The sequence below is a fragment of the Setaria italica genome, chromosome VII (assembly GCF_000263155.2).
Source record: "Setaria italica strain Yugu1 chromosome VII, Setaria_italica_v2.0, whole genome shotgun sequence".
Lineage (NCBI taxonomy): Eukaryota > Viridiplantae > Streptophyta > Magnoliopsida > Poales > Poaceae > Setaria > Setaria italica.
The window spans coordinates 28,068,841-28,082,974 of record NC_028456.1 but is presented as its reverse complement, the minus strand read 5'-3'; the positions used below and the strand labels follow the sequence as shown (position 1 = coordinate 28,082,974).

Here is a 14,134-nt window from a genome sequence, read left to right as displayed (position 1 = left end):
TAAGCCGGCTGAAAAGCTGAAACAGCTAATTTGTTGTGAGAGGAAAACACTGTTTGGTAGCTGATAAGCCGACTGAATAAGCTGAAACGAACAGGCTCTGGATTGTCTTGGCCCACTCTCCACTGTGCTCAAGGACGTCCCATGGGAAAAGGCTGACTTGTCTTGTCGAAGCTAGCATCATCCGAGCGAGTTGAAAGTTGATATTAAGTGTGAAATAGAAAAGAAAGAACAAGTGAAAGTGTTGCATGGTCATGATACAGCTAGATATGATAGAACCTTTGATCCTCCGCTAGACTTGTCGATCAAGCCTTCCGTGTGATTGCGTGATTCCGGGTTTGCTCTTAATTCCAAATTTCTACATTCTCTTAAAACAAGGTATAATTCCAGATTTCCTGTGTGGAACTCTAAAAAAGGGTACGTATGCTGCTACTCCACTGAAGCTCAAGACTTGTAGTGGTATACCCCTCTTAATTAACTCTTCTCCCGGGGTTTCAGATTTTCAGTGGTTGATTTGCTGTCCTTGTAATTCCGATATCCGGCACAAGAAACATACAACTCCAGATAAGCTATAGAAGCTGATGAGATCCTGACGCCAGCCGACCGCCGGCTCGACGGAACTGCAGGGCCGGGACGCACGGCGCTCCACGGCCACGCCGTCACGCCGAGACGTCCTTCTCCGCTGCACTGTTCCGGGGGCCAGGGACGGCCTTCTTCCCGCGCGCGGCCCGACCCCAGTGCATGCATGCAGTGCAGGTATGCAACAACAACAACACCGCCATGTGACGGGACTTGGCTGCAGCACGTACGGGATCGAGCTATACACAAGTCCTGTGCTTGTCCTGCCACTGCATGCACAGCAACAAGCCAACAGCACTGGCGCGTACGTGCAGGAAATCGAACTCAACGGCAGCCCCCGCCATAGGCGGATCTTGCTCGGCGCTGGCAGATCGATGGCTCGATCATGTTTGCAGTTGCAGATGCGCGCATGCATCCATGTATGCGTGCTCTGATGCTCATCGGAAATTCGGGCGTGCAGTCCTGTCGTCGTCGACGTCCGACGAGATGTCTGCTCCCGGCAGTGATGGCCGGCTGGCGTGTAGAAACTAGGCCATGGCAGTACGACGACGAGCGGGTGGCGAGAGGTGCCAGCAGCTCGTAATTCCTGTCGCGGTCTGGGTAGGAAAACGCCAATCGCCAGTGCGATAGCAGCAAAAGCCTGCCGCTCCGGCGAGATTCTGGGGCAAAGTGCAGCTGGAGAACCCCGTGCCATTACCGCATTACGTCACAGCTGCAGCCGGAGCCGCCGAGGGGACGACGATGGGCAAGCAGGTCCGCTAGGAGCCTAGGACTCGATCTTGTGGACTGTGGTTGAAGGCGTCGTACGTGTCGGGAAGCAATGGTACGTTGCTGCACTTGTGTGTAGCAGTGTGCGCTAGTGCGATGATGCAGCTGCCTGGTGGGCGGTGGCATCAATGTCCAATTGTCCATGTAGCGATGTACAGAATCGTAGTATACTTGCTGCCGCAAATTCTTGCACGACTGCGTTCAGAATTTCTCTGTCCATACAAGCACCGGCAGTCAAAGGATTCGGGCTGCCAAATCTGAATTTCGAGGCTTCAGAGTCGTACCTCGCAGCGAGAACACAGAGAAGTCCTTCCTCAATTCAGAGGCCCTCGCTTGAGATCTGAAAATACATCCACATCGAGTGTGACAGAGATCACAGAGAAGTTCTTCCCGAATTTCCTTCTTTTTTTTAGGGTACAATTTCTTCTAGCACTCGAACCAATTTGACCGTTTCTTTGAACCCGCGGAAGGGCTTGGCCCGTGTGGACAGGTGGCGAGCCAAGTATTGGGCTGAATTATGCGGTGGCCCAAGTAGTATGTGGGCTATCCTTGTGGCCCAAATATCGTGCCCAGTTGTTGTTGTGCGCAGTTAGTTGTCCAGCCCACTTAGCTGTGCGCTTTTTGCAATTTCCAGATGTTTTGCCTTGTTACAATTCACGTCTGAAAGAAATAATAAAAACAGAAAGGAGGTGGTTGGACATCAGCACGGTTACAACTCACCGAAGTATGTACTATAAAACATCTAAGGGTGCGTTTGGATGTTAATATTGGAGAGCTTGGCATTCAATGGATCCAATACCAATTCAGCCATAGTATTGAAATGGCCAGAATTCCAATTCTATTGTTTGGATGGCTATTACATTTCCTTTTTTGAAATCGTAAGAAGCAGTGAAATTCCATTCACGTTTGGACGTGCAAAAGGAAGAAATTGAAATTCGGTCATCTATCCTCTCTCCACCGTCCAACGGATGTGTCGCTCGTCCTTCACCACTAAGGAGCCTCTGCATGGTCAAGCTTGATGCCGCCGCCAACGAAGAAAGGGGAGCGGCGCGGCGCGGCCATTGGAGGGAGGGGCGTCCGGTCCGGTGGCGGAGGGAAGCAGCACGGCCCCTAGCTCGGTGGCAAAGGGGAGCGGCACGTCGCTGGCGCTAGGAGTTGAGCACCTGCTGCCGCCCCAGGCATGGCCGCATGGGAGAGGTGGGAGATAGAGAAGCCTCATCGCGAAGCTCCTTGCCGCAATCGTGCTTGAACTCCCCGCCCCGGAGCTCCTCCAAGCCATCCAGATCCCCCGTCCATGGAGCAGACAGATGGCGTGGCCCGCCGACGGAGGGAGGGGGCGGAGGGTAGCGCAGCCTGCGCGCTGAGGGAGGGGAAGGGTGGTGCAGCTTGCCTCACCCGCAGAGAGAGGAGAAGGTAGCGCGAGTCACCGGTGAAGGGAGGGAGGCAAAGGGCGCAGCCTGCGGGTGGAGGGAGGGGGAGGGCGGCGCAGCTCGCCTCGTCGATGGAGGGAGGAGAGGGCAGCACGAGTCACCGGCGGAGGGAGGAAGAGGGGAGAGCGACGGCGCATCTCACGCAGGAGGAAGGGCGCGAGAGAGAGATGTGGGGGAAGGGAAGAAGACAATACCAGCGAATACAGAGGGTTCGGGCTCGGCATTGAGGGTGAGGGGACGAAGGTGGGATGAATACTAGTTGGTATTGAGCTTCATTTCCAATTCCGAATTCCACGACGTCCAAACAGCCGGCATTCGAAGGTGTCAATACCAATTCCGAATTCCAAGCCTGAATATCTACACCCAAACGCAACCTAAAAGAAATAGAAAAGAAGCAGGTTCTGCAACTTTTTTTTTGAGGAACGGTTCTGCAACTTCGTACATGTAAGCGCCTTTATGCCTCTTTTCCAGTAAACGAAGGCCTTATTTTGTTGCCCAAATTTGGAGGTGTCAAATTACTGTTACAGCACTGTAGCACACTGTAGCGTTTCGTTTATATTTGTGAATTATTGTCCAAACATTGACTAATTAGGCTCAAAAGATTCGTCTCACAAAGTACAACAAAACTGTGCAATTAGTTTTTAATTTCGTCTACGTTTAGTACTCCATGCATATACCGCAAGTTTGATGTGACGGGTAATCTTCGTTTTGCATAGTGCTAAAGTTGGAAGTTGGAGGCGAAGTCTTGTGCTTACTACCAAACCACGTGAGCCCAGTTACCTCTGCTCTTACAGACTAGTGGTAGAAAAATACTCCATTTCAGACTACGGATCGATGCTCCGATCCAAGCAAAGATTTCACGCAGGAGGAGGGCATTTTACCCATGCGTTAATGCCTGACGGCCGTTGTAGCACTGTGCTGAAGCAATGCGCGTTAGGGCCCTCAATAATAGCGCCCAACGGATCGGGGAGACAATTCGTGGGAAAGCCTAATGGTGCCGCGAGCACGCCGATGCCCGCGCAATCATTCCATCCAGATCAAATCCCGCAACAGATGAGGGTCGCTGGCTCCGTCCATTCAGTGAGCACACACTCCCAATCATTCCGCCAAGTCACTGAAAACTGACAGGAAACCTGTATGTCTGCTGTAGATTCAGATTCAGAGCAACGGTGCTGTGAAAGTAGCATGACAGACAAGAAGCAAACTACTCTACCGAGTGCCTTTTTCTTTTCGTGAAAGGTGATCAGTCTGTCCAAGTGGTTTTTGTGAGATTGGTGAAGCAGAGCTGTTGTGGGCAACATTTTTTTTTTTTTGCAGCGGCCTGTGGGCAACATTTTGTGACTAATCTCAGTTTGTCTTTGCACTTGGTAATGGTATAAACGTATAGTAGTCTGGAACATGTCGTACTGTACTGCCAGGGTCCTGAATTCTGCAGAACCGTAGGTACGTCCTGCATAAATGCATCCCAGCAGCAGGCAATGGAATAACTCATGAAGAAACAATGCATTGAGTAACCAATCTTCTTGATATCCCTACCCTACTCCCAAATCTGAAATCTCCCTTCCTGCTGAAACTGAAAGAGGTGAATGCCCCGACGTCTGAACAAAGAATCCGATGACTGATGCTCTTTTCATGTTTCAGGCACACACCCTGTGACAGACCTGCTAGTTAGCTTCCATGGAACGTTCCATTGCTGGAAACAGAAGCTGCTACTCCTAGAAAAGAGGCCTCCTTTTGACAATTCACCTGCTGCCAGAGCTCGACAGACATGATTATAGCCCGACTGATGAAGAACCTTCGTCCCCAATCCATGTCCCGCAAGTGGCGAACTTTACTGCCCCCTCGCCACCGGGGCTAATGAACAGCTCTACGACACCCCTAATCCCGTCCCGTACCCTGCAAACCACACCCCTACGTACACTTGCGCCGGTAATAAATCACACACCATCCTGCCATCATCGTTCCCTCCCGTACACTTGCTCATAAAATTAATCTCCTATTAACCCAGACCAAACCTAACCACGCTCGCTGCCATAGTGCCCTTACTGCCATGCTTCACTCACAAGTCAGCGCAATTTGAAGGGATCTTTTTCTCTGTTTTTTTAAGCTACATGTCTCTTACATATCTGGTGTTATAGCAGTGACTACCTTATGTAATAACTGTGGTTTGATGCATCCTCTTTTGTTGATGTCTGAAGTCGGATTTTCATCCATTATCAAAAAAAAACATTAGGTCTCCGGCTGATGCTACGCGATTAGAAAGAGGCTTTTCGCGTTGCCATCATGCTCGCTTTCACTCGTCCAACTAAAATGTCCCCATGCTGTCCCTGTCTTACGCTACCGCTTCTACTTCCAGCTGCTGCCATGACGACAGTGTTCCGCGCCGCGAAGCTTTTCTCCTCCTGCTCCTCGCGGCGACCGTTGCGCTCGCCGTTCCGCAGCAGCAGGACCTGCAGCTGCAGGACACCGTCCTGCTCGACGACGTCGTGGAGGAGGCCGCGGAGGAGTGGTACCACGGGAGGCACCGGAGGACGGGCGTCGCGTACCCGCTCGCGCTCCCGGGGAGCCTGTCGAGCGTGGAGGCCACCGTGGCGCGGTTCCGTGCCGGCAGCCTCCGGAGGTACGGCGTCCGCCGGTTCGGGGAGTTCGCCGTGCCGCCGGGCCTCGCCGTGCGCGGCCGCGCCGCGCACCTGATCGCGGTGCGCGTCAACCTGGGGAACCTCTCGTCCCTCTACGACGAGTACGCGGTGGGCGCCGGGTACCGCCTCGCGTCGCCGGTGCTGGGGCTCATGTTCTACGGCCTGGCGCGGCGCAACGGCACGGCGGCGCTGGAGATCGACCTGACGGGCGCCGCCATCCGCGTCAACTTCTCGGTGGCCGTGCCCGCGCTCCGGCCGGGCGCCGCGGCGCTCTGCATGGCCGTGGGGCTCAACGGCAGCGTCACCGTGACGGACGTGGAGGACGGGACCAACACCTGCCACGCGTCGGACCAGGGCCACTTCGCGCTCGTCGTCGGGGGAGCCGGCGACGGCGGCGGCAGCGGGGAGGCGGACATCGGTGAGGTGAGCAAGTGGAAGCTGGCGCTGTTCGGCGCGGCGCTGGGCGCGGGCGGCACCGTGCTGCTGGGGATGGTCGCCGTCGCCGTGGTGAGCATCCAGCGGCGCAAGTCGGAGATGGCGGAGATGGAGCGGCGCGCGTACGAGGAGGAGGCGCTGCGCGTGTCCATGGTCGGCCACGTGCGCGCGCCGTCGGCGGCCGGGTCGCGCACCACGCCGGACGAGCTGGAGAGCGAGTACTGTGCCACATTGTGACACGGTGCAGGATGGAACTTTTGGAGGGAAAAGAATCGCAATTAGTTTCGTCTCAAAAAAAAAAGAATCGCAATTAGTTTCAGATTTCACTTTGTTTAGGAACTTCGATCGACATTCTTTATGTAAGTTTTCAGCGGTAATATTTTTGTTGAAATAATGGAGGAGGTAAATTCGGGGTACTAGCTTGTACTAGTTACTCACACAGTCATAAGTTATTTGTAGTCACTATACCTCATACTACACTGTAATTCCCTGTGTATTTCTGTTAACAAGATGCATGTCCATTCTTCCATGGATCGCGTATTCCCAGTTCTTTTGTAGAACACAAAAACGTTTAACATACTGGATACCTGGCCCAAACTCCATTCATATGCAGCTGTACACTGTACTTGCTTTTACAGTTTCAAAGAATTCGAATCGCTTGATCCGTTCCACTGCGTTGCGGTAGTAGTAGTACAGTGCTTGTTGAAAAGTTCTACTGTGCAAATTTGTACTGCATGTTCAACGACAAATACGATCCGAAAGCTCGAAAATATTGGGCTGCAGAATTCGTTCAGACTCACTGGGCCAAGAAATTGTATGGTATATGGGCCGCTGTGACAACAATATAACAAACAAAGGCCACGTTGTTGATGTTGAGTTTTATTTTCGTTTATTTTTCTCCCTCCGCCCTTCAAGCTTCAACAACAAGCTGTGGGCAATTTTTTTTTATGAGACAGGAGAGGTAGATCCCTGCTGATTATATATTAATTAAAGCAAAAGAGATAAATTACAACAAGAGAGTTCAGGAAACAAAGAAAGTTAAGTAGAAAATTATGAAAATTACAGAGTTTGCTCTAGCCATGCAATCATGATGAGTTTTCGATCTTCCTTGATTCGATGAGTAACTTGATAGAAGAGCATTTTGAAGAACGATAATGTCCCTTGTACAGATGGATTTTCACCTTCGAAAATCAGGTCATTCCTTGCCATCCAAGTAGCCCAGCACATGAGGATTATGATTTCCATAAAGAAAGGCACGCTCAGTTGATGCTTGAAACTGTCAAGAATTGCATATGGTTCCTCTAATAAATCTTGAAAAGGCCTAAGTGGGTCCAGCATTGTTGTGCAAACGGGCAGCCAAGCAGGAGATGGAATAAAGATTCCTCGACACTTTGCTGACAAAGAACACAGTCGTAGGAGGATAGAACCGTATGTTTCCTTCGAAGCACATTCCTTGTGCTTAATCTGTCTTTCAACACTAGCCAGAAGAAAACTCTGTGCTTGTTTTGACATCTTGACTTCCATAACCATTTAAACACTGGGTGTACTTCCATTTAGCCTATGAGGTGTCAATATGCTTTTGAGGATGCAAAGGTTGGGCTTCCCCAAATGTAAGTCCAAACATCTAGATTATCAGACAGAGTTAGCCTCTCCATACTTGCAGCCAAAAGCAAGAGTTGTTCCTGGGCTCGATTGGAAATTGGTAAGTGAAAGAGTTGCTGAATATCCAAAATTTCCTGAGCCTTTTCTATTGAGATGTCCTTCCTCTTTGCAAAGGATAAAAGGTGGGGTAGGCTTGGGCTGGGACACAACCATCCCACATGTCAAACCAGAGGCCCAAGTACTTTCATTGTGGACAGTGACTGTTGCAAGACCCTTGAACTTGTCCATCAGTTTAAAAATGTCTCTCCACCAAAAGGAACCTTTTTTGTATAAGCTTGGTAATTTACCATTAGGGTAGTATTTCTCCCAAATTAATTGCACCCATGGTATATCAGTCTTGTCAAAAAATTTATGCAGATATTTGAGTAAAAGAGCTTCATTTTGAGTCTGAATATTTAGAACACCCAAACCTCCCTCTTTCTTGGGTAGACATACCATTTCCCATGCTGCTTTGGGAGCTTTTTTGTTGTTAATGTCTGATCCTCTCTAGAGATAATATTTTCTATACTTGTCAATTTGTTTGTAGACTGTCTTGGGTAACATAAAAGTGCACATATGGAACATAGGTATGGCAGTGAAGATGGAGTTAGTAAGCTGCAGTGTTCCTGCTTCTGACAAAAAGGTTGAAGTTGAAACTAGTCTCTGCTCACATCTGGACACCAATGGAGTGAACTCCTCAATCTTGGGTTTGGTTAAGCCTAATGGTAAACCCAGATTGGTAAATGGGAGTGTTCCCATGGCACAACCAAAACCCTGTGAAAGAGCTTGCAACCTCTCATCAGACACATTCACTGGCACCATCATGGATTTGTTCAAATTGACTTTAAGGTATGTGGATAGTGCAAAGGATTGAAATATTTCTTTCAAGTGTAAGAGTTGGTATGGACATCCCTCCATGATTATCAAAGTATCATCAGCATATTGCAGGATTGGAAAATCTTGATCATGTAAAGGAGGAATGGGTGATTGAAGATGACCTTGGTCTTTTACTGCATTTAAAAGTGACTATAGTAAATCAGCTCCCAGAACAAAGAGCAAAGGTGAGAGGGGGTCACCTTGCCTGACACCTCTTTTACAAGCAAATCTTTTGCGTGGGACACTATTTAGCAAGATTGATAAGGTCCCCGATGAGAAGATGTTTTTCATCAAGTTAAGTCAGCGATTCCCAAATCCTTTATATTTCATTATCTCCAATGTGGCTACATGCTCAATTCTGTCAAAAGCCTTTTCAAAATCTAGTTTGAGAATGATTATCTCCTTTCTTGACTTGTGGTAAAGGTGCAAATATTCAAAAGCCCAAGCAAGATAGTCTTGTATTGTCCTTGATTTTATAAAACCATATTGGTTCTTGTGAATAAGCCCCATGATAACCCTTTGTAGTCTGTTAGCCAGTAATTTGGTGAGTAATTTCATTGATGAATTCAACAAGGAAATTGGTCTGAAATCTGCCACTTTTACAGCACCTCGAACCTTTGCTATGAGGGTGATGAAAGAGCCATTGATACTTTGTAAACATACATCCCCTTAGTGGAAGGCTTGACAAAGTTCATAGAAATCCTATCTAATCAGAGGCCAGCACTTTTTTATGAAGTTATTATTGAAACCATCAGGACCAGGGGCTTTGTCATTTGGTAAACTATGAATAGTGCAATTAATTTCTTGTTGGCTGAAAGGCTCTTCCAGGCATTGTAGATTGTCAGAAATATGAAGTAGTTGTTGGAGATCAAAGGTCATAGTGTGGAGATCTAAGGTTCCTAATCTTTCCTTGTATGCCTCCTAGAGAATGGTTTCCTTAACATGGTGATTAGCTTGGGCATTACCATTTTCATCTTCCAATGATCTGATGAAATTCTTTCTGTGTTTGATAGTTGCATTGGCATGAAAGAATTTGGTTGATTCATCTCCCAATTTTATCCATTTGATGGCTCCCCTTTGCTTCCAATATATTTTTTACTGATGTAGTAGGGATTGCAATCTTCCTGTCAAGATATCTCTGAAATTCCATTCCATTAAAGATAAGTCTCTACTTTCTTCTATTAGATCCAGGAATGAGATGATCAATTCAATGTTTGCAATTAAACTTTTAAGGCTTGACAAATGGCTGTGCCAAGCTCTCAATACTCTTCGTAGATTCTTAAATTTGGCTGACAGGATTTTTTTGCTTTGTTAGTTGTATGAACTGGTATGGACCACCCATGACAGACATGTTCATGAATTGCTCATGCTCTATCCAGTAATTTTCAAATCTGAAAATCTTCCCTTTTGGAATGTCTGTACCAATGCTTATCACACATGGGGAGTGATTTGATGTCTCCATTACTAGTAATGGGGTAAGCTGAAGTATTAGGATAGTTTATGCTCCAACAGTTTAAAGTAAAGAACCAATCTAATCTTTCCAGTAAATGGGACTGTTGCTTGTTGGTCCAAGTGAATTGCTTAGAATGTAGGGGAATCTCTACTAGGCCCAGGGAGCTGATAGCCTCATCGAATAAAAATATCTCTGCTTGATTTCCTCCAGGTTTATTTTGATTTGTTGGGTCCTGATAAGATTGAAATCCCCTATAATTAGTCAATCTATGTCATCAGGCATTTGGATATGTTTTAGCCAATGAACAAAATTTCTTTTTTGTTCAGTAGTACAGGGGCCATATACATTAGTTAAGATCCATTCACAATCATCCAGATAGGATGTGAATTTGATAGATATAGCATACTCATTACTAAAGACCATGTGCCCTTCAAACATAGCAGATTTCCAAATGGTAACCAATCCCCCTGAGGCTCCTTGAGAGGGCAAGAATTCGAATTTATCAAAAGAGCTAGGGCAGAATTTTTTAATGAATACACTATCTAGGAGTTCTTTTTTAGTTTCTTGAAGACAGAGGATATCACATTGACTTTCTGTAATTTTATCTTTAATCAAGGTCCATTTTTTATCAGAATTAAGACCCCTAACGTTCCAGCACAGAACTTTCCAAAGCCTTCTATTATATTGTGCCAACATAACTGATGAGGTATACAAAAGATCCAGGCAGACCAAGCAAAGGGTAAACAATACCCATGCTACCAGCAAAAGCAAAATAAGAAAGTCCCAAAACACAGAGGATCCACATTACAGAGCATGTATAAAAAGTTAAGTCTGGAAAGAAAAGTTTCCATTCCAAAATAATCCCAGAAAGACCTAGAGAAAGATCCAGCCTCCAGAAAGTTGTTACTGCTTCTTGGGCTTCTTCTTGAAGATTTTGGTGGCATCACCATCTTCAGTAGCCTTTTCATCTCTTCTTCTTTTTTCTTATCATGAGCAACAGTGGTGAGATTTGCAGGGTCTACCTTACAAAAATCCTCTCCCAAGTTTCGAATGACAGCTTGTGATAATTGGGGAGGGTTGACTAAGCAGCCAATGAAGTTTTTGTCTTTACATCCTTTGACCTTGAAGCCCTGATTATGCACTATTCCTCTCTTGCTCCTTCTGAGATCCTCATCAGTTAACTCTTTGCTCAGAGATTCTTTAGCAGGGCCTTTCAGCTGGGCAGCTTGATCAAGCAAGGACTTGGACCAAGGGCTCGAGATATTGGCAGCCTTATGTATCATTGCTTCCATGGGTTTACCAGGTGACCTGCTATGTTCTGCTATAATTGAGTTGATAGGTTGTGGTGGAGAAAGAGAAGAGTTGGCCAAATCTTCTTTAGTAGTGCCTCCAAAAATTACCTCTTTGCACTTGTTCAGAGGAGCCTGACTAATCTGCTTAGCTGGACAGGCAGGAGGTTCAGTGAATGGGCAGTTATCAGGTATAGAGAAAGGCAGGCTCTGATCTGACGGTAAATGTTGCATAGCTGCTGAGGATAGAAAGTGCTTGGCCTAGGGAAAATTGAGAGGCTGCAGTAATTGTGATGTGAAAAAGCTAGACCATTCCAAAGGGATTTCAACCTTCTAAGATGCCAAACCTGATGAAAAGTGTTTGTCCCATAGTCTTATTACCTCTGCATTTGGCTGCTGGAAAAAGTTTTGTTTGGAGTTGGCTATCTGTGCAAACTCAGGATCCATAGCAGGCTCGATAATCTCAACAAAGCCTAAATGCATGTTGTTGTCCTCATCCATAGGCACATCCTCTTGCACTTGCATATCAATCATTGCAGGAAACACCTCTTAGGCATGTCCATCCTTCTGCTCCTCATGCATTGCTCCCTATACTTCAACCATTCCTGGCAAAAAGTCATGTGCTGCATCTAAGGGGAGCTCCTGCTCGTACATGGGCAATTGTTCTTCTGGTTGCATGTCAGGGGCTTCATTACCTCCTAAAAGATCATTTTCATTAATGGGCTCCTGAACCATATGAAGAGGCTCCCCATTATTTTGAGGGATAAATATTTCCACTTGAGCAGGGTTAGGATCAACCATTTGAGCAGGAACATTGGCCATGGAACTGTCAGAGTCAGTTGCATCAATAATTTGAACATTCTCCTCAACATTCTGGTTTGCTGGTTCACCTTCTGCTGGAATGAGATTCTCTACTACTGGCTCATTAAGATCAAAGTGAAGCTGATGTTGGTCCTGTTCCTCCGCATTGGCTGCCAAGATGGGGATATTGTTGGGCTGGACTGGGCCAGCTTGAGCTGGTAAGGCCTGAACAATCTGAATATTCTAGGCCTGCTGTGGCCCAATGAAAGCAGCTTCTCCCTGTGCATTAGGCTCATCAGGCCAAAGTCCCCACTGCCCTGCTAGCTGATTAATAGCTTGAATAGCATTGTCATTAGTCCAATTGTGATTATGTTTTCCAGCATTGTTTGGTTGCCCATAGCCAAAGAAGTCAAAAAGGACAGGATCAATATCATCAGGTGGTTGTTGCTCATCTGCTGGCGCTACTCCCAACATTCTGTATTGTAGGATCTCGCATTGGACAGTCCAAGAGTTACCCTCAAAATATTCCCCTTCTGAACAGACTAAGAACCATGGGATTTCAGAAAGGTCCACCACACGAATTTTGATAAGAACTCGGGTTAGGTTGTGAGGGTCCTCCTCCCATACCAACAATCTCCCAAACTCTGCAATAGCTTTTTCAATATCGACCTTTGTCCAGTAATCTATGTTAAAGCCTAGTAACATCACCCAGACCTCACAATTCATAGTTGTCGATCTATTGTTCCATCCTTTATTATGATTAGTGAAAAAAAATCTGTATTGCCCATAATCATGTGGTCCTCCCTAATAAGGAAGTCCTTGTCATGCACATGATGAAAACGAATATACGCTTGACCATACGGACAAGGCTGAATGGAATGTACTCCTACCCGGCGTCTATTCCGTAGAAAATCATCCAGTAACTCACGAATCGACTAGAAAGATACCTGTTGGCCGGGGAGCGGTTCAACCGAAGCAATTGCCACATCACTGTTGTTCCTTCTTGGCCCTCCAAGGATTGCTCTTGACATTGTCTTGCGGAAGCCCACAAGCTGGCGTTGACAGCCCCTCGGCAAGAAGGGCGTAGGGTCCATGAACTTATACGCCATCATCGCTTCCAAGGGGGAGGTTCGATTGTAGGAAGGGGTGAAAGGGGGGTGGGGATTTTGTTGCAAGCAATGCAGACTGAAGAGAGTGGGAGAGGTGGTTGAAGGATAAGTTTGGAAACTCTGATTCTGATGGGAGCGGTGGGGAGAGAAGCACTGTGCTGTGAACAATGGTTAGCCAAAGGGGAAGGGCGCTGCGAAGGCGGAGGTGACAGCACCGAGGGGCGCAAGGAAGTTGAAGCGTCCCCCCCTGAAACTGCGGTTGGTTTCCAAAGGATTGTTGTCTCCAGCAAAGAAGGTTGGATACCCAGAATCAATCAACCCATTTCTTGCAGAGAGTCAAACACCAGGGGTCCACCAGTGGCCAGGGGTCCAACATTCATAGAGGTTTTCTTAGAGAACCAGAGGTCCACCCTAACATGGTTCCAGCCATCCGGTTGAAAGGAAGAAGCAAATCTTCGGTCATTAGAAAGACCCGGGAACCAAGGAGGATACTTGCAATCAACTGCCGCATGGCCCAAGCGGAAGCAAAGCCCACATCGAACGGGCTTGTAACATTGAGCCCGCCAGTGGTTGGACGAAAAACACCTGGAATAGTTCATTTGGCCCAAGAAAGAACCAGCTGGAGTCGGAGAAACACCCTGCTGAAATACCTGCTTATAAGAATGAGAAGAAACTGCCCCATTTATGGTATCCAAATTAAGGCTCAAGTCAATACCCTTATTCAGAGAGTTCAAATTTGAAATACTCGAGACATCCATGTTCTTCGCTGTGGGCCCAGAATACCTATGTGAATGCCCTTTCTGTATCCAACACTTGATGCATCCTCCTTTTAATCCAATTCGGTTCCTATAAGGGAAAAATGTTCTTCTCTCTCAAAAAGGAGACTTTTGTACTTTATTTATTTACAACAGAACTCATTATTCCTCAAAAGAAAAAGAAACAAAACTCACTAGAAAAAGGGAAAGGAAGGAAGAAGAGGAAGGGGAAGGGATAAAGCTCGGGTAGTTGAGGAGCCAGGTAGGTTCGCGCACCCGCGGTAACTTCCCCTGCCTATTTTACTCCCCACCCACGCCATCCGTCCATTGCACATTCCCATGTCCGCTCTCGCACGATTTCA

At 47.1% G+C, this 14,134-nt stretch overlaps 1 protein-coding gene across 1 annotated transcript; it reads left to right on the top strand.

The window, feature by feature from the left end:
* Positions 1 to 5,092: 5,092 nt before the first annotated feature.
* LOC101761556 lies at positions 5,093 to 6,085 on the top strand. The gene has a single exon (XM_012847603.3). It carries the CDS (start codon positions 5,093 to 5,095, stop codon positions 6,083 to 6,085), a length of 993 nt encoding a protein of 330 aa, XP_012703057.1.
* Positions 6,086 to 14,134: the final 8,049 nt, after the last annotated feature.